The following is a 27,819-nucleotide window of genomic DNA, read 5'->3' as shown; positions in this document are numbered from 1 at the left end:
ATCCTGCTGGGAAGGGTTAATTGCACCAGGAAGCAGGCAGTAAGATGGGGAAGGCAGAACGTTGCATAAGGTTATTGATGCACTGACTATACCAGGGGTCGGCATAACGTTTGGGGTTATGACTACTAGTGTTAGATATTAAATATTCACCAGCTTGCAGAGACAATTAAATTGTTAAAATACCTCATTGTGCTTAAAGCCAGGCATCCAAACAGAACTGTGTGCATTAAGTTGTAGGCAGCTCCAGGCTTCAGGACTATTGTGCAAATTTCCATTTTATCCGTGGATTGGACATTAGCTGAACCACTGAATGAACAAACAAAAAATCAGTGCTGTGCTAGACTTAGCAATACATTATTTTAAAATTGCACATTTGCATGCAGTTTAAAATTATTTTAACCTCTTGATGCCATAGAGATTAAAGCACCTGATGTTCGTACTAATTAACTTTTCATTCTTAAAATGGTGTTTAAATATTTCACTTGCAGATAATAATGATTACAGTAATAGCACCTCCATAATAAAATGTCAGGTTTTCTATTTTAATCTCTGGGGTGCTGGTTATGGGTCTAAATAAACTTTTTAAATAAATAAATGTTAGTGCAGTTATTTCCATGATTTGCATTATAGTGTATTATAAATACTAAAACAAATTCACATGAAAAATTTAGTGATTGCCAATACAAAAGTTACCATTTAGTTGGGTTATTTGGTGGGGGACAAAATTTATGCCCCAGAATCTCAGCTGTAGCCAAGTGTGACAGCACTGCAAAGGAGCTGACTGCAGCTCCCTGATTCTTGGGCCAGTTCTACACTGGCCCTGGAATAGATTGGAATAGCAGTGGGGCAGGTCACAAACTGGAACATGCTGGAACGCAGTAATGCTCAAGCCATGTCTCTCTAATTCCTGTGCCAGGGACATGGTGAATTGACATAGACCAGGCTAAATCAACTGGGGACTTCCCCATGCTGGGGTGATCCTCAAGTGCAGGCAACTGGTAATTCTCTAGCTTCTTTGCAGAGAGGGACTGGAATGAATTAGAGACACTATATTTTGTAGTAGGTAATAAATAACTTTTTTTTAAATAGTCTGTAAAATAGTTTGGGGCTCTATAAAGACTGATTATAGCTAAATCTTATTACTCACTTTACATTTGAACTTCAGATATGAAGTGATTTACTTTGTCTTATTTTTACAACCTCTCTCTTCACTGTCAGTTCAGTACTTATGGTAAAGTGTTCACCTACGTCTGTTATTTAGCCTACTGAAGAAAACTTCAGGAAAATCTAGTTTTGAAATGTACAGTACCTGAGATTCTGATAGGCAACAACAGCAGCTGCTATTGCCATAAGCAAGAGAACAAATAGGTAGGCATAAAAAAGTAATGTATCTGAGAGTCTTGCAAAAGTATTAAATGGCAGCAGACCAAATGCTTCTTCACAGAGGTACAGGTTAGCATCGAAATCTCTAAAGAAAGAATAAAAATGGTCATACTATAGATTTCATAACTGGTGGTTACATGAAAGGTTCACAGTTTCCTTATTGTATTCAGGCAATCATAAAACTATGCATATAGGTGAAGATTTCTACCTCTTGTTCATATCTTGCACTTATTATTTGCAACCAAGATCTGAAATAAATGTTGACCTGAAGATGTAATTTTGAAAATGAGCTGATATAATGAAGTAAAACTGAAATTTTCAGATGAACTGATATCCTACCTTGTTGCTCCAAATCCAAATTTTGCTTTCAGGAATTTAAATATATGTTCATCTGACTCAAGATTAAGAATTTTCTATTGGAGGAAAAAAATAAAGTTACATTTTTCTGCTAGAAATTAGAATACATCTTCTCATCTCTTCAACACTTCGTATATTAAAAAAATTATTTTGACATTGAAATTGTGAAACAATTCACAATTGTTCAGCTGTAGCCTTAAAGTGCAGTTCTGCTATAATAATGCAAAAATGGCACTGAAGTTTAATGTTTGTTTTTTCTATACTTTTTATATCGTGTGTTCCCAGTTACTTTTCTAACTAAGAGTCTTGAGAGTCAACTTGGGTTCTTTTTGTTCTCAAGAATCTTCACTAATAATAAAGGACAAATTATGCCTTCAAGTAGGTTTATCATCATTTACTTTTATCATTCCCTACCATAAATAGGGCCCTACCAAATTCATGGTCCATTTTGGTCAATTTCACGTGCATAGGATTTTAAAAATAGTAAATTTCATGATTTCAGCTATTTAAAATTGGAATTTCACGGTGTTGTAATTTGTAGGAATCCTGACCCAAAAAGGAGTTGTTGGGGGGAGGGGTCGCAAGGTTATTGTAGGGAGGGCTGTGGTACTGCTACCCTTACTACTGTGCTGCTGCTGGCGGTGGCACTGCCTTCAGAGCTGGGCAGCTGGAGAGCACGGTCTGCTGTCCGGGAACCCAGCTCTGAAGGCAGAGCCACTGCCAGCAGCAGTGCAGAAGTAAGGATGACCTGGTATAGTATTGCCACCCTTCTCTGCTTCGGCCTGCAGAGCTGGGCCCTCAGTCAGCAGCCACCACTCTCTCTCTGGTCGCCCAGCTCTGAAGGCAGCTGCTAGGTTTTGATCTATTGTAAAAGCAAATTGTTGATACATAAGGACTAGAATCCAGGTCACATTCCCTTAGTTGCACAGTGCTAGCAGGAAGATAATGTGACAATAAGGGTGGGGTTTTTTTCCCCCTTACTTTTAAAATGTATAGATTTGTCTCTGTGTACAGAGAGCAGATATGAGTAAGAAGCTGTCTTTTTATATAGTAACTTTGTGGAGTGGAACTGCACTTCAACTTTTTTTAATGGATTTGAGTCTAACAGAAATGGATGAAAAGTGTCTTGTGGTACTATAAAGCAATATTGGCCATATTCTTCCCATGGAAGTACTGATAAAGTTATACATTTATGTGCATGCATAAGTTATTGCAGAAATGGGGTCAACTTGTGATCAGAGGGTTCCAGAAAAGAGAGGTTAAAAAGATTCTTGGACAAAAAGGATCAGAAACTCTCTTCAGCTCCTAAAATCTACTGTTTTAAATGAAGTGAAATCTCATGATTTACTACTCAAAGTTGCTTACACCATGTATATTTATCAAATTCCTAACTTTACATATGTAGAAAACTTCATATTTACCTACCTTAATAAAGTTATTAACTAGAAGTGTCAAACATAACACCATAAGTACATGGAAGAAAAGTTTCCCAAGTCTATTTAGCAAGCATCCCATTTTCATGTTTTTCTAGAAATTAAACGGATTAGTATTTTAGTCTTTTAAAACAAAAGATTTAGAATTTTATACATCTGGAACAAGAGATTAAATAAGCTGCTTCAAATTATTTGTTTGTTTAAATATGATCAAAAACTAATATTGCATTAGCCTAACACAAGCAAGCAATTAACTTCAGCCACATATGTAGAATTGTGTAAATTTCTACACAGGAGGAGAGGGACTAAAGGTGTACTCACAGCACAGAGCTCCTGTAACCTCAGTGGCCTGGCTGAGCTCTATGGATGGCCAAGTAGATTCTCAGGATCCTCTCTGAGGTGGCCTCTTTGTGCCTATCTAGTTTCCCAACCTCAGCACTTCCTCAGAGGTCTAGACTGATTCGGACCTCAAACACCATGTGTGTTCTCTAGGTTGCTGTGGACATCAGTACGTTCTCAATGTGCCAATGGGACGAAGAGCATGCTCTTAATTCAGCATGAGTATCAGCTAGACTACATGGCCTTCTGGATGATCTCCCAGTTTAAAGCTCCAGATTTAACAATGCTTCTTGTCCCACTCACAGGCAGTTTGGGATGGGAACAGATATTGTCTAATTAGACGACATCTAATTAGACAACTAGAGGACAACTAATTAAACATCTAATTAGACAACTGGTTTGACTTAGGGCTCCTTCCTACAAAGGATTCTGACGGCTTGGAGTTAAGGATCCCATCTGAGTCCTACTGAAATCAATGGGATGCTATGCGTGTAAAGGTCTGTTCACACATGTACCTTTGCAAGATCAGGGTCTCCGTTTGCATAGTTGTAAATGTTAATAGCAAGTACAGAATTGTGATATTGCTGATACCTCCCAAATTGTAACATTTTAGATGTACCCATTAATTATCAGTAAGAGTAATCACTGAGCCTTTACTCTGTTGGAAATCTTCTAACCAACGGTGATAGCCTGCTGAAAATGACTGCCCTGCGCCTTTAAGCAGGGGGCTATTTGGCTGGCTGGTGGAATGAAAGGTACTGTGTTTTATGGCTTTGGGGGGAAGGGGATGAAAACTGCTGCAAAAGGGTCAGCGTGGTCACTGACTCATCCCCTAGGAATGCAGGGTTTAAAAGGGGCAGCTTGGGCATCCTGGGGCACCAAATTATTCAGGGAGGATGGGGTTCTCCTGTAAAGCTTTGGAGCCCATTTGTTTTGGCCGACATAAAAGAGGGGCAATAAACCCGATGGGGTTTGAGGAGGAGGCAGCCAAACTAATTGCTGGTGCCTGTGGCAATGTCCAGTGCAGATACTCCATAGGAAAGGTATACAGTGACTGGATAAATGGCTTGGAAAAAGACTTATAAAGAGGTATTTGTTAAAGGAACGAACAGGGGGTGGTTGGGGTATTGACTCCATGCTATACCAATCAGAGGAGTCCCCATTCTTATAGCCCACCTTAACTCTCCTACGAGGGATGGTGGATGGTAAGGTCCTGGCAATGGATTAGCTGGGGGGACTTGGATGAAAAAAGAGGGGGAGAAGGTAAAAGCCCCATGGGTAATTTCAGACTAAACATGGGGTTACCTGCACTGTACCCTTTTATTTGCCCAGTAGTCCCAGACATCTAATAATAAAGTTGCAGCCTGATTAAACCCATGTCAAATGTCTCCTGTCCTTCTTTTGGTATAGCCAGACTAAGAGTGTTGAGGAAGGAGACAGATTTCTCTAAAAACTGAACTACTTTTAAATTTGTCATACTGCTTGTTTACTATTACAAAACAAAAAAGGTTTTGAGCACGTACCTGAACTGTTCTTGCTAGCAAGACTGATACATTAAAACTTATAAGTAGGGATCCAAGAATCATGGAATTAAAGAACTGTAGAACACAGACCAGTAGTATGCCTGTTAATTGTATAATGTAGAGCCATGTAACCTGCAACAAAGAGATGTTATGCATGCCAAAATATTTTTTAAAAATTTGCTTTTCCCTGAACAAAAGTGAGTATTTTTACTGTTGGTCTCTTTCACTTATGTCAATCACTTCTAGTGATAAATGTGGTATTGTGAGTTTCAGAACATCGCATTCATTGGTACTATCCTATCTTTGTATAATATTCACACACAAGAATCAATAATTAGGTTAATAGTATTTCATGCTTTTGCTATGAATGTTTGATGCCACAGTGACCTAAGCATATGAACGTTACAACTAGGAAAAAGTTAATCACATAAAATGGTTTAAGCATCTTGGGGAAGTATCTTTCTGTGCCAGCATTTGGGATCACAAATATTTTTGTGCTTCTTACAGGATTATCATTGCCAGCAAATGACAGTTGTACACAAAGCAACTAAATTTTCTTGAGCTTCTTATGAAACTGCAATAGATAAGGATGCTCAACTGGATATTCATGTTAAAAAAAAATTGATTTTGCTGATGTATGATACTGTGTGCTTCTTTTAATTAGTACTTTGCATATGGTAGATCCAGAGTTCAATGCTGGATTCCAGCATTGGCCTAAATCAGTGGTTCCCTAACTTAAAATTGGATCTTATCTATTTGGTATTGATTTAAGGCAGTGGTTCCCAAACTTGTTCCGCCGCTTGTGCAAGGAAAGCCCCTGGCAGGCTGGGCTGGTTTGTTTACCTGCCGCGTCCACAGGTTCGGCCGATCGCAACTCCAGGTGGCCGTGGTTCGCTGCTCCAGGCCAATGGGAGTAGCCCGTGCGGGCTGAGGGATGTACTGACAGCCACTTACAGAAGCTCCCATTGGCCCGGAGCAGCGAACCACAGCCACCGGGAGCCGCGATTGGCCGAACCTGCGGACGCAGCAGGTAAACAAACCAGCCCGGCCCGCCAGGGGCTTTCCCTGCACAAGCGGCGGAACAAGTTTGGGAACCACTGCCCTAAATCAATACCAAATAGATAAGATCCAATTTTAAGTCAATATGCAACAATATTCTGTGGCAAAGACACTTTAAAATATCTTTTAATTCTTTAGGATGAAATGAACTGCCAAACTTTGTGGTAGCTGCTGAGGTACCCTGGCTACCCTGAGCTTATGTCTGCAGATATACATAAGAGACCTTTTGTGAAGTTTTGGGATATTTATAAAGCAGATTATGAATAGTTTTAGTCTTTCAACCCTTTTGATTTTAAGCATAAATGAATACAATTACTTTAAAATTCAAGTCACCATCTTCTTGACTTAGACTGTCTGACAGTGAAGTATTATTCAATTTACACAGGAATACTAGCCATAAATCTATACATTACCTATTCTTAAAGCATTGTCTATTGGATCATCTTACATTTAATGTAGCAATACTTAGAACACATGTTGAGATCATCTCAACAGAACTGGTACGCTTTTGATAGTGAACTCAAGGAAAATGTCTTTTTCCTAGCTAAACAATCATTCAGCTGATAGTGAATTCGTTTTTATTCTCCTTACAATAACCTTTTTGTCAATTCAGTTCAGCACCATAGTGATGGCTTCTGTTCTATGGTAAACTTGAATGTCTCAAGGGTATAATTTGTCTTGCTTGTTGCTGAAACAGCAATCTGGTCCATTCTGTTCCTCCTCTTGATTTATGGTGCAGTGACTATAGCTGTCTTTCAAACTATGATGTAAGGTTGTCAAGACCACATTCAGACAGTTTTATGATTTTACCTAGCCAAATAGTTATCCTCTCCACACAGTTTATCTGACAGATTCAGCATGACAGCAGGTGCTTATAGAATCAGAATCTTCAAGATTTCCCATGTAAGATTTTCTGTTCCCAATTTTTTGGGGCTCTGATGGTGGCTCAAAAGCTGAAGGAGAACCCTACTGTATATCTTTAATAGATAAGCACCTTTGAAGGAACTTTATAGCATCTAGTGCAATGAGGACCTGAGACTGTTTTGTTCGGTAGCTACATTAATATGAATATTAAACAACATACAACTATACAAAAATTATAAGATATTGGACCTCGTTCTGTCCCCAAGTGACTTCAGAAAGGTTGCATGGATGTAACTCAAAAGAATTGTGCCCAATTTATGGTTTCTATAGATCAATAAATCATTGCATGACAAATAATGCAATATCATACAAGTTAATACAGCCTGCAAATCACACCAATTCAAATAGAAGATTTTGTAATTTAGTATGTAAACAGAAAATCTCTCAAGCAAAAAAAAAACTTCCCATCAAGTTATTTAAAAATGGATCCCTGATGTTAGGAGCCTAAGTTCTTATCTTTGCACATAATGACATGACCTGATTTTCAAAAATGCTGTGCAGCAGCTCCTATTGAAGTAAGGGGGAAACCTTGGCCAATAGGTATGCAAACATACATACAGCATTTACTTAAAAAGAAACTTCATTTTCAGTTTCTGCTGACCAACTACAGGAATATAAACTTCTCTGATGGTTGATCACATCCCCAGCACTGCTGAACTGAAATCAGAATGATAGTTTTAGGATTTTCCTTAGATCGTTCAAACTTGTTAGTTATGAGAATTATCGGTTTCAGATAGCCTCGTGGCCTACAGGGATTACACTTGTAATACTTTTTAAAATTAGTTACTATAATTTAACCTAGTCTTTGCTCTGAAGTGTTTTGTTTTAAAAGGTTTTAAAATGTAAAAACAATGTTTGTTTCTCTTGATTTAAAGTAGGGAAAAAATTATATTAGTGCTAGAACCCATTAGCACTGCCCATTTCTTATTCAATATATGAAGTTATTTAAGCGTTACAATTAGTATACCATTACATTGGGAACTAAAAATAATCTGAGAGAAACATTTATTATTATCTGAATTATTTTAATTGATCATCCAAATTCATGGGAGTGACAGTAAGTAAATCTTATAAATCACATATTTGACAAGTGATTTTTATTGATAAATTCAGACCCATGAATTTATTAAGGATGCATATTCTCAACAAAACATACTTAGATATAAACTGGGAGTTACTTTCCACCACTGTAAATTCAAATACAGTATATGCTAGAAACATGCTAAAACATTTTTTTTTAAACTGTACAAAAAAATGCAGAGCATACAGAATTCTCTGGAATACATAGCAAGATTTATTTGTTTTTTAAATTGGCCCTGATTCAAATCTGTATGAATTAAATATTCTTGATTTTTCTTTCTGGAATCTTAACTTTTAAAAACAATAAATATTCACTGAGATGCTTTGTTGTTAAACTGTTGTATAACTTATTGCTTCAAATTAAGGTTTTAGAATACTGCATCCAGTTTAAAAGTCTTTATACAATTACTTTTGTATTTTACCAGACCTAATTAAAGCCCTGATCCTACAAAGATTTATGCAAGTGCTTAACTGGCTACACAAGAGTAGGCCCAATGGGATGGGACCATTCATGTGTGTAAAGCTGAGCACAAGCAGAATTCTTTACAGTCTCAAGACCTTAGTCATTATCATTTTAGCAGGAAAACAAAAAAGTTTCACACTTTCATGTACTTAATGCTGCCAGTGTGTGTGTGTGTGTGTATATATTTTATATATATATAAAATCGAATCTATGTTTGACAAGTATTTGTGATCACAACTGCAGCTGACACTATTTCATTTGGTTATGATTCCCAGCCTAGGCATGTTTTTTTTGTTTTGTTTTTCCCTTGTTTTACAAACTATTTTAGCAGAGGCTGTGGTAAGACTACACGCTTAGTAAGGTTTTAGCACAGTTTCTGAACATGAACTCCCATACCTGCTTTCAGATCTGCATGGTTGCAAGCATGCAACCATGTGTGGAATCAAATGTAGAATTGGGGCCCTGGTTTGTAACTATAATTGATGTGGTGGCAAATAGTTTTATAATCAAGTTTGGCTATAATTATGTCTGAAAATGATCCCCAAAACACTTTCATAACCTAGTTGAGGACAGGGCTTCACTATTACAGAACTTAAGAGTTGCACCAAGTAAACAGGGACAAAGCCAGACAAACATTCCAGCTGAAAAATCCTATTCAGTTAACAAAAAAAGTGTGTATGTTCAAATTACTCAGTTCTATCCCACAGTTGTATTATATATTAAATAACTGATTGTGGTTATTTAAGAGCACATCACAGAAGTGCACTGCATATTATGTGCTACTTTCAAATGTTGAACACTCTGCAAAGGAACTTCTCAAAGCTACATTAGTATTAGACTTAGAAAGAAAGTCTGGTCATGGCCAGAAATAAGATTACCTTTGCTGTGGGAAGCATGTCAAGACAGTCCAATATGAATAATACTAATGCTTGCATCAGCATCATAAACTGATTGAATTGCCAAGTCAGGCTAAAGAGAAAGGTTGATATAAACACTGCCAGAAGTGTCAGTTTCTGGAAAGAGAAAGTTCTTCTGTAACTTACATATCTCCATCAATAAGTGGTGGGGAGAGGGGAGGGTTCTCTCAAGGGTTAAATTAAAAGAATACATCTCTAAAGTTTGACACTGAAACATCTTAACGTCTAACTACAGTATTTGGATTGCAGGGGACAGCTGGTATTTGGTTTCAAGTACTCCAATTTACACACACAATTCATTTTGCAGGTGCAAAATTGCAGTAGCAAATTTTACAGTTGTAATTTCACCTGGAAAAAAGGCTAGGTCTCAACTCAGCTTGAAAACTTATCTGATAGGCTCACGTGGGGTATGTTGTGTTTTGTATCTTGACCAAATCTGAAGTAATGACTTAAAACTGACAGTTGCACAAACTGTATCCTGTACATGCTTTTTTTACTTCTACAACTCAGGGTTACCTCTTAATTTTTTTTTAAATGTAAAATAAATTAAAGTAGGGGAAAAAAACTTTCACCTTTGCGCTTTGCAAGCCTTTTTCCTAACCTCTCTTTGGGTGACACACTTATGACATCCAAATATATAAAACTCTCCTTCTTGAGCTCTGTACAGTTTTCCTTTCAACAGTGAAATTTAAAAAAAAAAAAAGATTTCTTTTGCAATTTTTTTTCAACCCTGAGTGCATTTTTTCAGTGTTTTCACCCCTTCATAGTTCAATTATTTGTTTAAATTAATTGCAAGCTTCTCAGAGTAACAATTCTTTCTACCATCTATTTGTATAGTGCCTTGTACATTTCCATCACTATATTTAATAATAGTGCGTTCCTTCTGATTTATAGGAAGTTACCTGAAGTACACACTTCTGTTTTCAGCAACTCTCCTGACATTTCAGATACTAGTTTTGTTATATCAAATATGTTAGAAATACTTACTTCATGAAGAGGTCGTAAATGAGATCTGAATAGGTATGTGATTGCTGCTATCTGAACTGCAAAGAATGGCAGTGCCCAGTTCTCTCTTAATGGAATGGTGAATTCTACTCTTGTGGTATCTATTCTGCACAAAACAAATGCAGAGATTCATAAATGCAACCAAAACCCAGTCTCCTGCACAGAAGATTTCAATTAAAATTGAAAGTGTATTTGGAAAATCATATCTAGGCTCCTGCAAATTGTTTCTGACCAGACTCCTAAATGGAGAGTCCTCTGAACATCCCCAGCCCTGAAAACTCTCCAAGAGGAGCATCCAGGGATTAGTTCATTCATGACCAAACTTTTTTCCTTTTGAATCTTTAACTCCACTTGTTTTCAGATAGCTGTTACTGTGGAGCCAAACCTCCTCTTGGGGAGCAGAGTTAGGGGAATCTAAAGAAAAGTGTTGGTACTTTTCAGGTCAATGGCAATATATTTCTCCTCAGTTTGGCTTTCAGGAGGCATAGCTGAATAGATAGCCGTCATTTTCCTCACTGTAATTCAAGTGCATTTTCCTCACTATAATTCAAGTGCATTGTATTAATGGCATGACTGAATCCCATTGAATGGACAGCAAGAGACTTCTTGCCTTTCCTGAAACATTTTGTCACTGGAAGTGTTGTTATCAAAAGACAAGGGCAACCACCCAGCACAGTCATTTCCAGAATGTCAGACAAATGTAAATAATCCCATGTCCATTTCTCCTTATGTAGCTGAAGTAAGTGGAAAATATAACAACCTGTTTATCTGAACCATTCTTGCCTGCAAGACCCTAGTACTTCAAACAGTAATTCCATGACCCCTAGATGTACACCCTTTGGACAGAAACTCCCCATTATCCAAATTGGTCCCATCTACTCATTTTATCTGGATAAGTAACATCCTTCTACTGTACACTATTTATTAGAAAGTTGGAGAGAAAACAAGTCCATTCCAAGTCTTCCATATGTGGGAAAAAATGACCTCTTAAATAAATACATGAACTACTATCCACGGTTTGAAATGTTAATCAGCAGTTGTGACTACTGTAAAGGAGTTTGACTGTAAGCAAATCAGTTACAAAGTGAGTCCTTATCATTATCTAGTGTTTTTAGTGCTCTAGAGGAGAAAGTAATTTTAAACACCTTTGGGACAGCTTTGATAGTACTGACATTATACTTTTATTTTCTTAAGTTTCAGAAAACAACTGAAAGTTCAAGAGCCAGCCTCACTCAAGTTGGTGGTAGGGCAATGCAAAGCAGCTAATCTGATCCCTTAAGGAATCCTCAATTCAGGGAATCCTTAGGTGCCATAGCAGCATAGCAGGTCCTATGCCACCTTTTCCCTGACCCACAATGCAAGAGGTGTATCTATAGGGGAACAAAGGAAGTGGTTGGGACATAAGTTCTGGTCACCCTAAGCTCTTGGGGCTGTGGTGCATCTGGCATAAGTCACTGCACCTCTTAGAGTACTTTGACTTGCACTGAGGGGATATGAGGCTGGTACAGAAGGGCTGCACAATGTGGGAAGTACATAGATGGCTAAAAGCCACTTGGGAACTCCCATTTCAGTCTGGTCCCAAAAGAGCTTGGATATGCCATATTTTTAGAGAGTTTCCTCAAACTTTTGACTATCTCAAACATTAGATATTATTATTAAATATCTGGCTGATCTAAAGAGAGAGCCTCTCTGCTGTTTTATGCTCTCCCTTACTCCCAATTTAATCCTAGCAATTGACTGTTTAATATATGTCTGAACCTTGTGTGTCAGAAACTAACCCTTTAGAAGGGTCACATGTTAATTCACACTCACCTGTTTGTAATATACCAGAAAGCTGCTAACAAACCTGAAAGCCATGTTCCACTAAGAAGCCAACTGGTTACATACAGAGCAATGACATAAAGTGCCTGAAGTCCAAACAAAGTGTAGATATAAAAATAAACAGGCTCTAAATACTTCTGTAAAATAGAGGAATATTGAAGTTAAATTTATGTGAATTTAAAGGTAATGTCTCAACACTTTTGAAAATAACAATACAAATAATCAATGTTAAAGACAAGTAAAATGGTATAAAAACCAATACATTTTTTCAAAAATACAAGATTCATGACCCAGTGATTCAAAAATCTATTTTAAGTGCCTAAATGTAGTTTACTGATAGTCCATAATAATAAGAAGGGCTGTTAAGCAAACACTTTCAAAGCTACCTGTTTAAAGTCCCATCTTACACTCTTGTGAAGTCTCCACCTCTCAATCCTCTGCCCACTCACAGGGAGGGAACTCATCTGCAATAACTACAAGGATCTTCACATCCCTTTACCCACAAGGGTGAGGTGAGCTGCTAGCCAGAAAAATGTGGTAGGAAGGCTACATTTGCTCCTCTAGTGAAATGAAGCAAGCTACAAGAGTTCCCCCACGGTCCTGGCATACCAGACAGCCGCAGCATCACTTGGCCAGACCTATCCTGATTCTTATAACCCTGAGCGCATATGTGCACGTGTACACACACAGACTGTTTAAAGCTTTAAAATGACCATAAAGGGTCTTGTTCCTTTTGCAGGTGCAAGTCCATAATGGCAGCCACAAGTGGATAATTCCAACCACTTTTAAATCTTTAAAATTTGGTTTTCCTATTATATTCAGGTGTGGTTGCATTGAAAACTAAGTAGTTTTTATTTTTATAGATTTAAAACAATTGCAGGAATATATTTATCCTTAAAAATTAACCAAAATTAGGTTTCTCATTCACTGGGAAGCTTCCATATATAGTTATTTATTTAAAGCCATAATTAAATATCTACCTGAATGGGAAGAATCCTATACAGTATGCTGAGAAACACCTCCTGGTAAACATTCATTCTTTCAAGTACGTTAATTGTCCTCAGAGATTCAGTTTTATTGTCATATATTAAGCCATGTAAACCTAAATGTTAAAAGAGAAATTAAAATAGAAGAATATATTTTCAGCTGTACAGTGAAAAGTTCACAAGTGTATTTTAAGATCTTTTATGGAAGACTTTGCAAAGCATTACGTCAAGGATCAAAACATGTTTTTAATATCTGGTTCAGTTACTAAAATCTAAAACTTTTATTAAAGTTAATTTTCCTACTTTGAGAGCAGTGTAGACATACCCTAAGACTCATGGCATGACCATGGCCGGCCCAGGTCAGATGACTTGGACTCACAGGGCTCGGGATGCAGGGCTAAAAATTGCAGTGTAAACATTTAAGGCTCGGGCTGGACCCCAGGGCTCTGGCCCAAGACCAAAGGTCTACACTATTCTTTTTAGACCCAGAGTCAATTGACTCAGGCTCTGAGACTTGGTGCTGTGGTGTTTTTTATTATTATTATTTTTTTAATATTAGTGTTTACGTACCCTTAGAATGGCGATTACTGGACTGCTATACAGTGAATGTAATACATTACTAAATATACAGAATGTCAACATGCAATATTATGCCTATTTTCATGATTCTGTGGACACTGCAATAATAAATGATGTTTGGGGCACTACACTTGGGACATTAATACTGGGATCATGAGCCATTCACTTTTAGGTCACTGCTTTAAAGCCAGCTGAGATTGGCATTGATGAAATTGTTACCAACCATACTAGTGGTTAGGTAGCATAAGGTAAATTAATTGGGAGTCTCAGTCCAGTGTTTTGAAGACAAGACACCATCACAAATAATCCCAATAGGCATCATAGTAGATATTATTTATCGGTTTTGCAAGAACACCTAGAGGTCTCAACCAGGCATTAGGGCCCCGTTTTGCTAGGCACTGTACAAATATGTAGCCAAAAAAAGTCCCTTCCACCAAACAATCTACCTATGACACAAACCATGGATACAGAAAAAAAAGTGGTGGGGTGTACAACACAGCATAGTATTGACTATTCTAATTATTGTAATAAGCAGTTACAGCATATCAAATACTTAGCCACTGTTGAGTAAAACAATGAGGCAAAACACTAAACAGGTACGGAAATATCACGCTTAGGAGTGATTTCACTTTCTCACTGGGTGGTACATCCGAGGAACCAATGTACCATTCCAAAGCTTATATTTCCACTATCTAAACTATTCCTGCTTTGTGGATGAATCAAACAAATTTGTGTCTAGCATGATTATTACAGCACCTTTCATAAACATTATATTCTATTTTCACTTTATTAAAAACAGCATTTTGTCAAAGCAAAGTAAAATTTACTTTATACATTACAAATACCTTGTTGGATGGATGTAGCCTGCAGCATCTCTTTGTAATAGGAGTAATACAATCCACATTCAGTCCTGAATGAAATTTCCCGTTCTACTTCCTGCAAATAAGTTAGAAGCCCTGCTACTTAAGATACAATCATTCACCAGAGCTTATGTTTACATATCAATACTGTGGAACATGACTTGCTTCAGCAAACTCTGGGCCTGATCCTGTAAGTCCTATTCACATGAGCAGTCCTTTCTCACATTTTGACCCATCAAAGTCAACATGAGAGAATTACTCAGAGTTAGAATTGTAAAAATGGGTCCTTGGGTAAAGAGACAGCTAGTGTGGAATGCAGCTGCCCATTTGTTAAATGGCTTCTTGCAGGGAGCCAGCTGTTCAACACTTTATACTTAACTTTATAGGTTAAAAACAACACTGGCCTCCTATTTGTTTTCACATTCCAAATTAAGGTGTTAGTTTTAATCTATAAAGCCTTAAATTTGTTTGAATTCTCAGTATCTCAAAGGTCTGATTTTTTTTTTTGTCTCTTTGGCTGATGCTGCAGCAGCTGAGACCTGAGGCATTCAAACTTACAATGCTTTAGTTTAGACAGAAGAGGATTTTCAATAGGAGACCTCTACTTGGGAATTCACCTCCTTCCATTAGTTCATGAGTCTTGTGCGCTTAATGAGGTTTATACGCATGCTCGGAGCCATGGATGAGCACATTTTGACAAATTAAAATATGGAAAACAAAATATCATGCGGTGAAATCATTTAGTTTTTCATTTTATCTTACAAATAACAGTGACCTTTAGTGCCTAAATTAATTTTTTTTTTTTAATTTTGTATAGTTTACAAAACTAGAAAGGGTTTATCCCTATATTTTTGACTCCACATATGGCAATCTCAACATGAAGAAATCCTAATAAGATTCCTAAAGCTAATCCTATTAATTCATCTTCCTGTATAAAAGCACATTGCTGAAATAACTGAATGGCCTTACTTTCTCAGCTTTTATGGTACCATTCTTGTTAATTGTGTAGCATCCTAAGACTTGCATTTCCTTTACACAGTCATGCTGATTCTCTAATCTCCTAATGTTGAAAAAGAATCAATGTTGGTTCAGTGCTAACATAAAACTAAACAAAAATGGCTTCCTCTTCCCCAATGTAGAATCTTGTTGCAAAAAACACATTTTGCTGAAGTCAACTCTAGACAAAAATAAACCACTAGAAGCTCTCCATATAGCTGCTCTAAACTGATGAAAGAGAGCTCTCCTGTTGGTTTAATTACTCCAGTCCCCACCACATAGAGGTAGCTATGTTGGCAGAAGAAACTCTAACTTACGTTGACATAAGCTGTAGTGTAGCCATAGCCTACATCCTTCAAAATGACTCTTCACATGTAAATTTACTTTCATAAATATCTTTTAAGAATGTCTTAGAGCTCTTAGAAAACATTTGTTAGGAACACTGTAGATTCTGTGATAAATATTGCACAAGTTGAACATACAATAGTAAAACATGCACTCAGTGTTTACCCATAACAGTATATATTTTTATTGACATAGCACACTAAGAAAAGTATAAATTGCCATCGAACTGGAAAAGTGTTGTGAATGAGTAAAGCAGATGTTATCTTAGCAGGAAACAGATGTAAAACTCACTAGTGTTTGTGTCGTAAAATATAAATAGCATTTGGTTCAAGACAGCTGGTGCAAGGATTACATATTAATCATGTTTGAATGCATTTTTGCTAATTAGATCCCCCTCTGTGATTACCTTCCCCCCCCCCCTTAATAAATTCCAAGTGTTAAAAATTCCTTCTACTTTAACACTTAAAAATGTTGCTTCTGTTTTGAGAGAACTTTTTTGTAGTAGTGGTGAATTTAAAACTAGAAATTGCAGCTATCCCATCTTATGATCTGGTTCAATTCTATTCGTTTTGCTTAGTATGATATTAAATACATCGCTACCCCGCTATAACGCTGTCCTCAGGAGCCAAAAAAATCTTACCGCGTTCTAGGTGAAACCGCGTTTTATATCGAACTTGCTTTGATCCGCCAGAGTGCGCAGTCCCCTCCCTCCCTCCCCCCCCCCCCCAGAGCACTGCTTCACCGCGTTATATTCGAATTCATATTATATCAGGTCGCGTTATATCTGGGTAGAGGTGTACTAAAAGGCACAAAGTCAATGTAGTCCACTGACACTGTAATGTTTTAGTATACTGGAATGCAACTGGAGAGTTTGTGTGGACTATGGTGATTCATACATTAGGAACAGCAGAATGTTCCATGGCAGATTATGATGCAACATATCAACCATGCTCAATAATATTTGTTACAGTTTCAGGGCAATTGCACCTGTCTTTCCCCCAATGTGGGCCACAAATGGCATCCACTTAAAGTCTTCCAGCTCCTAGCCATCACCTCTGCCTGGTGGAAACCCACACCTCACTCCTTTCTAACCATGCCTTTTTAAGGCTCCACAATTTCTTGCCTTACTCTGTGATACACCCAGCAAGCTAGAATACCAAAAAAAGACCAGCACCTCTGTTTTACTTTCTGTCCAAGGGCTATAACCAGTATATTGCCCACAGTTCCTTCTAAACAAGCACATTTATTTTTAAGGTACAAGTATTACAGAGAAAAGACATTAAAACAATAAAAGAACCTATACATATGCAAAAAAGCTTACAGATGTCCTCTCCTATTACACCCTAGGGCTCTGGTAGGTTTTAGTCCTTCAACACCCATAGCTGGGTTTTCCCCATGGTTGCAAATTCACCCATGTTAGATCCAGAACTAAAACTCAGACTGGACAGATCAGCCATTTCTTTAAACGGCTTTACCCTTTACTCTCAGCCTTCTGTAACAGGTAACCAGTCAACAATGGTTGACTGGCATAGCTTCAAAAGGCTGGGTTTTTGCATTACCTGAGTTGGGGATTTGCATTATTCTCTCCCAACAAATTCCCCTGGAAACTCACTTAACATTTACTGTCTCAAAAGTCCATACTTATCTGGCACATTTTCAATGTAGTCTTTTGAACTCAAGTCTTTCATTTATTGCAGTATTAAGCAATGAAAACATACAAAAGGGCTCTAGTCACAGTTAACAGTGAAAGTCCTTAGATTCCAGAACAAGTTTCCTCAACCCTCTAAAGCAAATCATACCAAATTTAGGAAAACAGATAAAATGAATTGAAGCTTTTTATATAAAACAGCACAAATATGGACCTAATTACACTGACTGCCTTCATCCAGCATTCTTTGATCTGATTTAACAAGGCCAAAGCATAGTTTGTGTAGCTGAAAAAATATATATATATTGTTTTCAAGTCTTAAATTTCAATGCAGATCAGTCAGATTAGCAAATCTCTTCAACTATACAAGTGGAAACTCAATATAGACAGTTGCTATCAATGTTCCAGGCTGTGACTCATGCCCTCAGCAAACATATTTAATGCACATACATGGTCTTTTGGCTGGTTAACCTCCTGTCCATCTGTCAGAATGGCATGGCTCCTGCTCATATGTTGATTAGACTTTTGATATAGGGTATGGGTGCCAAGCAACATATATAGCTGGCCAAACACTTCTTCAGGAGGAAAGTACTGAAGTATTGATCCAGCTTGTTTTTTTCCTAATGGATTACACCTGTTCACTTGGGTTATTAATGAACTTTGAATACTAGCTTCCTGCTTCTTTGTTCATCTCTATTAGAGATTTAGCATGTGAAATGAGAAGACATAAGCACATGATTAGCCAGAACAAGTGAGAACATCGGGACTCAAATACTGCTTATGCTTTGTGCCTAATTATCATCTTATCTTTGCTGGTGCAAATTCATTGATGTAAACAGAATAACACTAGATTAAAACTGATATGAAAGGAGAATCAAGTTTTACTTCTGTTCTAATTCTCTGATGTTCATACTAGAGCTCATTCCCTGAGAAAAATGTAAATTGTGAGTTCATTTGCTGTTGCAGAAATGACACATGGGAAGACACACACACACACACGGCATTTTGTGTGTGTGTGTGTGTGTGTGTGTGTGTGTGTGTGTTTAGAATTCCCTCAGAGCTGACACAAGAACGATGGGCTGGATTCTGATCTCATTTTACACCAGCATAAATTGGAAGTAAGTCCACTGAAGTCAATGGAGTTAGATGGTGGAAATGAGAAGAGACTCGAGCCCAGTGTTTTCTTCAATGTCATCTAGCCAGGACAACTGACTGTAGGCTCCTATGACCACTGTTAAAATTGTATGCAAACATTATCCTTCGTTTTGTTGGACAAGGTTATTCTGTGACTTCTCTCTCATGGCATCTAACTTATAGCATACGTCACGGTCCTTGGATACTTGCTTTTTTTCTATTTTTGTGATGAGAGGTACAAGATTGGTTTTCCCTTATTCCAATTCCCATGGCAAAATTAGATAAACTGAGATGAGTGTGTATATTTAACTCATCATCAAGGTTCTCATTCATACCATAGAAGGTGCTATTGCTAGCCTCTTGAAGGAAGGCTGTCTGCAAAGAAGTACTTTATTGCAACAGTTGTTATACAGTAAAGTTGTTCTCATTGTTGCAGGATACTGAAAATTGGGTTTCAAGAGGGGCCTTCCACAGTGGAACCAATACCACATTTCTATAACCAGGCCATCATTAGCAGTAGGTTCATAAATGTCAATTTCAATTCTTTATTTTTGAGTTATGGTACATAGCTGTATAAAATACATGCTTCTCACTTTGAATTCTTGAAGCTGAACAAAGTTGGGGGATTTTCTGCACAGTTCTCTAACCAAGCAACAAATGTCAACAAATTAATGCACCATATTGGAACACTAATTCAGAATAAAGCTTCCATTTTCTAAACCTAAAGGGTATATACGCAAAAATAAGTGACCCAGATTCTTTGGTCCACCTAATTAAAAACCAAACTAGGGCCAAAGGTTTTCACTACAGCATTGTCCTCTGTGGAGAGAAGGTGAGGGGATCCTCTCTGGCATAAGATGATAGAGAAGTGGGAATGACCGAGTCACCACCATGTCCAGTTCTTCACTGTTATAGCCCTGACAGACCCTGCATAAGTGATGTACATTAAATCTGCCTCTGACAGCTTTAACTTGTCTTGGGCATGGGCCAAGCAGCTGAGAATCAGGGGTCCATGACTGACTCCCTGATAGTTCCACTTTACCAATGCATCTGAGCAGAACTCAGGCATAGCACAGTGGAGAGCCAAGTTCTATTAAATAAAAAGCTATTCTTTATGACAGAGCATCCTTTAATATATATGAAAATGCTAATAATAATATTCCTGTTATCAGTGACAGAACAGACTGCGCACTTAAAATATTTTACAACAAACATATCCTTCACAGTGCCCAACAAATTGGTGGTCTCACTGCTAAATTCTATTTAAAATGTTAGGAAACTTAACAACAAAAACTGTGGTAATTAATGCTGCATCCAAAAACTGCAATTTACTTATTCAAGAAGTTGAGCCTATTGTAATGATATTTTCAATATTAATTTAACTTTACCTAAGAGTTCACTATGATTTAAAGGCTGGTCCAATGACCTCTGAAGTATGGGCACTGGATCGGGACATTAGAGATCATGTGCAAGGTTACAGGTTGGTAAACTTTTTTTCCCCTATTAATAGTTTTAATAGATTTCATTGTTAGAAAAAACATTCCTGCTATTCAGCCTGTATTCTTCCTTTGTTCAATTTAACCTTTCTTTACTTCTACTTTACATACCTCTAGAACAAGGGTGGCCAACCTGAGCCTGAGAAGGAGCCAGAATTTACCAATGTACATTGCCAAAGAGCCACAATAATATGTCAGCAGCCCCCCGTCAGCTCCCCCCCGCACACACACACACACCCCCAGCACCTCCCGCCCACCAGCAACTCCGCTGAACTGCACTGCCCCGCACCTCCCAATCAGCTGTTTCGTGGCATGCAGGAGGCTCTGGGGGAGGGAAGGAGAGGGAGGAATGAGGGCACAACAGACTCAGGAGAGGGTGCAGGAGGGGGTGGAGTTGGGGGAGGGCCTGTGGCAAAGCCAGGGGTTGAGCAGTGAGCACATTGGAAAGTTGGTGCCTGTAGTTCCAGCCCCGGAGTCGGTGCCTATACAAGGAGCCACATATTAACTTCTGCCACAGGTTGGCCACCCCTGCTCTAGAACACCCTAAATAATTTCAAAATAGCTAGGGTTGTTTATCAAATATTCCCTTATTTGTCATTTAGCCAAGCTCATCAAATTTAGTTATTTTAGTTGTCCCTTTAAATTGTCCCCTCCAGCGCATTAATCATTTACAGTAGAACCTTAAAGTTATGAACATCAGAGTTACAAACTGACCAGTCAACCACACACTTCATTTGGACTGAAAGGATACAATCAGGAAGCAGCAGATACAAAACAAACAAGCAAGAAACAAATACAGTATAGTACTGTGTTAAATGTAATCTACTAAAAAAATAAAAAAGGAAAGCAGGATTTTTCTTCTGCATAGTACTGTTTCAAAGCTGTATTAAGTCAATGTTCAGTTGTAAACTTTTGAAGAACAACTATAACATTTTGTTCAGAATTACAAACAATTCAGAGTTTCGAACAACCTCCATTCCTGAGGTTTTAGTAACACTGAGGTTATTCTTTGTTTGTTTGTAATTCCCTCTAACTTAGGGACATTTCTCTGGCCTTGAAATGCTCAGACTTGTACATCAGGGGTTGGGAACCTATGGACTGCAGTGCAGATTCGGCCCCCTGCTTAATTTCATCCTGCAGCAAGTCTCGGCGCCATGAGCTGGAGCATCCTTGCCCACCATGGGGCTCGCCCTGCTGCGACAGGAAGCTAGGGTTGCCAGGCCATTAAAAATCCAGATGGCGGTGCAGCGGGGCTAAGGCAGGCTCCCTGCCCTGGGTCTGTGCAGTTCCCAGAAGCAGCTAGCATGTCCCTGCGGCCTCTAAGCACAGGGGTGATCAGGAAAGCTCTGCGTACTGCCCCTGCCCCCAGCACTGGCTCCACAGCTCCCATTGGCCAGGATTTGCAGGCAATGAGAACTGCGGAGGCAGCACGCATCGTGCAAAGCCGTCTGACCGCGCCTCCACCGAGGGGCCAGACATGCCAGCCACTTCCGGGAGCTGCGCAGAGCCAGGGCAGGTGGGGAGCCTGCCTTAGCCCTGCTGCACCACCAATTGGGAGCCACCTGAAGTAAGCGCCACCTGGCTGGAGAACACCCCCCAAACCCTCTCCCATCCCCCCCCAACCTCCTGCCCCAGGTCAGAATCTCCTCCTGCACTCTGAACCCCCAATCTGAGCCCACCCCCCCCAGACGGAGCCCTCACCCCCACAGCCCGCACCCCAACCCTCTTCCCGAGCCCCCTCCCGCCCCCTGAACCTATTTCTCGCTCTGCTCCGGAGCCTGCATCTGCAGCTGGAGCCCTCACCCCCCTTCCACACTCCAACCCACTGCCCCAGCCCAGTGAAAGTGAGTGAGGGTGGGGGCAAGCGAGTGACTGAGGAAGGGGGGCTGGAGTGAGTGGGGACAGGGCCTCGGGGAAGGGGCAGGGCAGGGTTGTTCATTTTTGTGCAATTAGAAAGTTGGCAACCCTAGGGGAAGCCCCGAGCTATCTCCCTGCCCCCCCGCAGGGCTGGAGCCACAAGCGCTGGCTCGCCCCGCTGCGGGGGGTAAGCCGCAAGCCTCTCTCCCTCCCCACCCCCACCCCACGCAGTCCAAAAGTCACCTTGTCTTTGATTCTATATTCTATTGCAAGCTCATATCCGATTTGACCTACACTATGGTAGGCTTTTCTCAGCATTTATGGCCTCCAAACATCACCCTCCAACTGTATATATATTTCTAGCATGTAAATAAATTATTTGTAACTACTTAGGATATTCTTTGTTATCTATCATAAACTCAAATTTCAAAATAAGTGAAATTTGGATTACAAAGAAATTACACTATGGTAAAACTACAGTAGTGAATCCAGCCCTTTGCAGATCTAACTTGTTGCAACTCATTGGAAACTTACCACCTCCTTATCCCATCTCATGCTGTCTGACAAATGAAATATCTTAATATCTATATCAATGAATACTGTTTCTCTTTCAAACTCATCTTTAAATGCATTAAATATAATTTATTAGCTGTTTTATGTACAAATTTTTAACAGGCTAATTGTAGCTGATGTGAGATGGAAGGAGATTTAAAATATTTAAATTCAGAGAGACAAGGAGTGAGAATCACAAGGCGGACTTTGGTGCCTAACTGATTCTTTAGGTGCCTTTTAAAATCCAACATTTAGGCAACATTGGCATTCACAAAACCCCTGCTGAGCTGCCACCTAACCCTATAGGCACCTAAACTCCTATGGTGCCTAAGTTTCCGCTGTTAAGTCCTCAACACACCTGAACGTCAGTGGCTGGACATACACACAGCTGCCTAAGTCCTGACATTGTCCAGCAGCTCTGAGTTTAACTCACACCCAAGCCCCCACAGAACTTACAAAGTTGACATTCCCCTGCCTATCTTGCCTTTGGGGCCTAATCCAGTAGGCATGCTCAGGGCACACCTAAACCTGCATGGAAGATGATGGTGGGGCCTGTCAACCCTCTTAGGGCTTGTCTATACTTACCACGCTGGTTTGGCGGCAGGCAATCGAACTTCTGGGTTCGATTTATCGCGTCTAGTCTGGACGGATAAATCGAACTCAGAAGTGCTCCCCGTCGACTCCGGTAATCCTGCTCGCCGCGAGGAGTACGCGGAGTCGACGGGGGAGCCTGCCTGCCGGGTCTGGACGGCGGTAAATTCGAACTAAGGTACGTCGACTTCAGCTACGTTATTCACGTAGCTGAAGTTGCGTACCTTAGTTCGATTTGGGGGTTTAGTGTAGACCAAGCCTTATAACACTTATCCCAATGGTCAGAGCTACTCACCCAGGATGTGGGATACCCAGGTTCAAATCCCCCACCTCTGCCTGATGTGAAGCATGGACTTGGGTCCTCCTACAATGCAAGTGAGTGCCCTAACCAGTGGGCTAATCCAGGATATTCTGGAATAGAGGGGACTCTCAATATCTCCTGTTGGAGCTATTCCATTATGTATAAATACTTAATATTCATTGGGGGAGAGAGAAAGAGAGAGACTATAGCTCTGTGGTTAGGACATGCCCCTGGGAAGTAGGTAGTGTTGCCAATTTTAGTTGGATGTATTTCTGGAGATTTATTCACATGACATAATCTTTAATTCCTGGAGACTCCAGGCCGATCCTGGAGAGTGGCCACCTTAGAGGTAGGAGACTCAGGTTACAGTCCCCCTGATCTAATTGAAGTTTAAGTGTTTCTACACAGTGGAACAGCATTAACAGAAGGGGGATGGGGGAGGGTGAGAGCGAGAGAGCTGCCCCAGAGTACTCCATAGCTCAATGGTTAGGATACTTGCCTGCAAAACGGGAGAGCCAAGTTCCACCCCCTGTTCCACATCAGATAGCAGAGGGTTTGAACCATTCTCCCACATCCTGGGTATGTGTTCTAACAACTGGGCTTAAGGTTATAAGGGGAACATGACCACCTCTCTGGTTTTTCACAAGAATCACTAACCTGTCTTAGGAGGATCAGAATAATTCATGGTTGTGAATCCTGAGTGGAAGGAGACACCTCCCTCTGGTCTGGACTTCAGCGCCTAACTACCTTTTGAGGAGCAAGGCTTAGGCCACACCACTTTCCTGAGCATTTCTTATTAGTTAGCTTAGGCAGCTCCCCACTCAGTATGCTGGCTTTTGTGAATCCCCTTTTTAGATGCCTATCTCTCCCTATGCATTGTATAGGGAGCCTGGCCATCTACATCAGAGCTGTGAATTCCACTAGGCAGCATGGTATCTCAGTCCGCTGTGTGAATCCCACTCATGGTGGCTTTATGGAATTCTTAGATGTATTAAAGTATTTATCATTGTCAAATGTAAAAACTAGTTACTTTTTATTTTTTTTATAACCTATTAAATCAAAGCCATTTAAAAATAGATGTAACATTTTTAAAGAAATGTATGACTACATTCTTAAAAAATGAACTCTCTTTTATAATAGACATTTCCCTTGTTTCTCAACAATGGCTATATATTACAGAATTTTGTAGGTCCTTGCATTATGCAACACTGTGTGTGTTAGTATGGCTTCCATTTCTAGTATACATCATGTTTAGTAAATAAAACAAACAAAAAAACCCATAATAATCTCTGCATTTCATTTAGCAAAGGCTCACAATAATTTTGGTGTCAAAGATTAGATTACATGCAATAAAACTAGCATTTAGACCTCCAGAAAAATAAGGCATATTGCTACACAGTTTTGAGGAAATTTAGTTACAATATGCAGGAATCTATGTATCAGCCAAACCATAAAAAGTTAAAGAAAATATGGACATTTCCATTTGTTTTCAAAATAACTTTTGAGATCTAAATTATTATACACTAAATTTCACTGCCTATATTAGTATACAGTCTATACTATTTGAAAAACAATGAAAAAAGATTTTCTATATATGGACACCCCATGTCTAAATGTCTTATTATAGATGGACATACAGTACCTTGCAAGAGTGCACACGGCTGCAGCTTTGAATCATCCCAAAGTCCTCCTTAATTGGCAAATAGAGCACAAATAGCAGAGGCTAACCCCTTTGTTCTTAAATCATGTTAAATAATTTTAAGCCAAATTTATAGAAATAGCCTCTAAGTTTGCATGATCAAGTAGGTATAGGCATATCTGGTAACTGCTCATAACAAGTTTATTTTTGCAAATACTTGTCTGCCTATTCAAGTCAAAGTTTAACATTTGTGCTTACAAAGTTAAAGGTTAATCTGAATCCCACTGAAAATATGACCCTTAACATCTACTAAATGGAAAACTTATTTTCTTAGAAGCAATGCAAAGTGAGCCTGCATACAGAGTACACTCCAATAAATAGAATGTATCACTGAAAATTATCTAAAGTTTATTTTACAATGTAGATTTCTAATCCATTAGAAATAATAAGAAAAAATTGGTGTGCATTTTGTCCATTTTTGAGCAACATAACTATGATGATAAACATATTTGTCACTAGTGCCATCTTGTGTAAGTTGGAACACATTCACAAACTATTGAATTTTTCAGAGGTAAATATAAAACATTTTATCTTTTCAGTCATGTATGTGGATTTGTAGACACACACATTTAACCTAAAAAAGTAAAGACTGTCAAAAGTGAACATCATGTTTATCAACAGTATACATCTCTGTGTAACCAAAGAAAGATGAGGCTGTCACAAACAATGTTGTTCATGCAGTTCGGCAGTAACTATTTTAGTACCTGGTAACTACTGCTTTTAGTACCTGTATGAAAATGTTTTTGGAAATGCAAAAAGGTGTTAATGTGCTAAAGAAGCTCAGACACACTGTATAAGAGTATATTACAGTATAAATACTCTAAATATGTTTACCTAATCTATTAGAAAAATATGGTGTGTGTGGGTGTGTGTGTATATGGTACCTATCAGTGAGGACTAAGTGTTTTTGCAATAAAGTAACTCACCTGTTCATTTATTTTCTTTGATTTAGACATCAGCATAACAATTATTTTCCTCTGCAACAATACTGGGGAAAAATCTATCATTACTGGTTCTTGGAAAGGGAAAAATCCTATACACACTGGTTCCCACCAGCACAAGTATTTCTAAGGCTGTGAAACTAACTCTACATAAAGCTGAGTTTGAGGAGGTAAGCCTTTTCCTTTTGGAAGAGGATTTGGCTGAGAACCAGGATTTTTACCTAATTAGAGAATCTGTTAGGTGTTAAATCATCTTTGCTAGATTAATCTTTTACGATCCCTTGGAGAGAGAGACTGTGTTCTAGGGAGTTGATGAGCCAAATTTGCTTGTGTTGGCACAGGGAAGTACATTTCCCTGCAGCAACCACATCCCTTGTAGGTGGTGAGTGGGTAGGAAGCTGCATGCCCTGAGAAGGAAGGGATTTTACCACTGCCAGCCTTAGTTGAGGGGGGTGGGGGGAGGTCCAGTTGTCAGGGGCAGTCTGAAGTACAATTGTGGGCTCCACTAAGTTCCAATGTGGTGTCCGCTGAAAGGACACATGGGGAAACAGTACATTTTCTGGCTGCCTTAGCCATACCCCCAACAGGCCTATTTGGCAAGCCCCAGAAAATGGGACACAAGCTTTCTTTGGGGGACTGTCATGAGTCATTATTTATGCTCCATAAACTGGCAATAAACCAAAGATTAATTTGTCTTGATACTGTTTGTTCTACTTGAAAGGTAAATAAAACGCTTATGTGAAGGGACCCACCTCACAACCTCAAAGAAGCATGGGAGTGGTTACATATCTCATCTCATCCCCATTTGAGGTACTGTATTAAAAAAACATACCAGGGTAACGGATCTAGTAGTTTGAACTGGGTACTTCAGTGTAGAGTTCAATTCCTAATTCTGCCAATGACTTAAGTGACCTCCCTGTCCCGTGCCTCAATTTACTAGTCTGTAAAATGGTGATAATCCCATCTCTCACAGGTCTTTAATTAATGTTTGAAAAGTGCTTTTACGTTTTCAGATAAAGGATGCTATTTTGTGAAAATAAATATTATTACTTACTTGGAGAGTTTTGTTTTACTGATGATTATCTGTGCCCCAATTGCATTAGAAGAATCACTTTATAGATATATTTCTTTATTCAGATTAAAGACCTTCTTACAGAGATAATACTGTTGCATGCCAGGATTTGGGGAAGGCATTTCTTTTCTTAAAATACTTTTTAAAATGTTGAGAAATCAGTGTTTGACTTTTTCTAGGTGATCATTTGTAGGCAAGATTTGAGCTACTGTTAATATAGCAGGAACATAATGGAAGACTGTTGTGTGAATGTGTTTAGAGCAGTGGTTCCCAAACTTGTTCCACCGCTTGTGCAGGGAAAGCCCCGGCGGTCCGGGCCGGTTTGTTTACCTGCCGCGTCCGCAGGTTCGGCCGATTGTGGCTCCCAGTGACCGCGGTTCGCCGCTCTAGGCCAATGGGAACTGCTGTGAGCGGCGGCCAGTACGTCCCTTGTCCCGCGCTGCTTCTAGCAGCTCCCA

At 39.1% G+C, this 27,819-nt stretch overlaps 1 protein-coding gene across 15 annotated transcripts in view; it reads right to left on the bottom strand.

Annotated features, from left to right (window-relative positions):
• Positions 1-27,819, bottom strand: part of DPY19L3 (dpy-19 like C-mannosyltransferase 3) — a 64,062-nt gene that overhangs the window by 17,982 nt on the left and 18,261 nt on the right. For 6 of the 15 annotated variants that reach the window (XR_006174933.2, XR_010592571.1, XR_010592570.1 and 3 more), the window contains exons 4-14: positions 25,292-25,339; positions 14,715-14,805; positions 13,285-13,406; positions 12,296-12,441; positions 10,466-10,589; positions 9,440-9,574; positions 5,036-5,167; positions 3,166-3,267; positions 1,723-1,796; positions 1,310-1,468; positions 184-306 (exon numbers count right to left, since the gene is read on the bottom strand). Coding sequence is in view for 9 of the 15 variants with exons in the window: in XM_042852186.2 (XP_042708120.1) it covers positions 184-306; positions 1,310-1,468; positions 1,723-1,796; positions 3,166-3,267; positions 5,036-5,167; positions 9,440-9,574; positions 10,466-10,589; positions 12,296-12,441; positions 13,285-13,406; positions 14,715-14,805; positions 25,292-25,339 (1,256 nt within the window). In the remaining 6 variants the exon portion in view is untranslated. The remainder of the gene's footprint in view (positions 1-183; positions 307-1,309; positions 1,469-1,722; positions 1,797-3,165; positions 3,268-5,035; positions 5,168-9,439; positions 9,575-10,465; positions 10,590-12,295; positions 12,442-13,284; positions 13,407-14,714; positions 14,806-25,291; positions 25,340-27,819) is intronic. The other 9 variants (XR_010592575.1, XM_005289894.4, XM_042852187.2 and 6 more) reach the window with 8 other exon arrangements.

The sequence above is a fragment of the Chrysemys picta genome, chromosome 14 (assembly GCF_011386835.1).
Source record: "Chrysemys picta bellii isolate R12L10 chromosome 14, ASM1138683v2, whole genome shotgun sequence".
In the NCBI taxonomy this organism is placed as follows: domain Eukaryota; kingdom Metazoa; phylum Chordata; order Testudines; family Emydidae; genus Chrysemys; species Chrysemys picta.
This window is presented reverse-complemented; position numbering and strand designations above follow the sequence as displayed.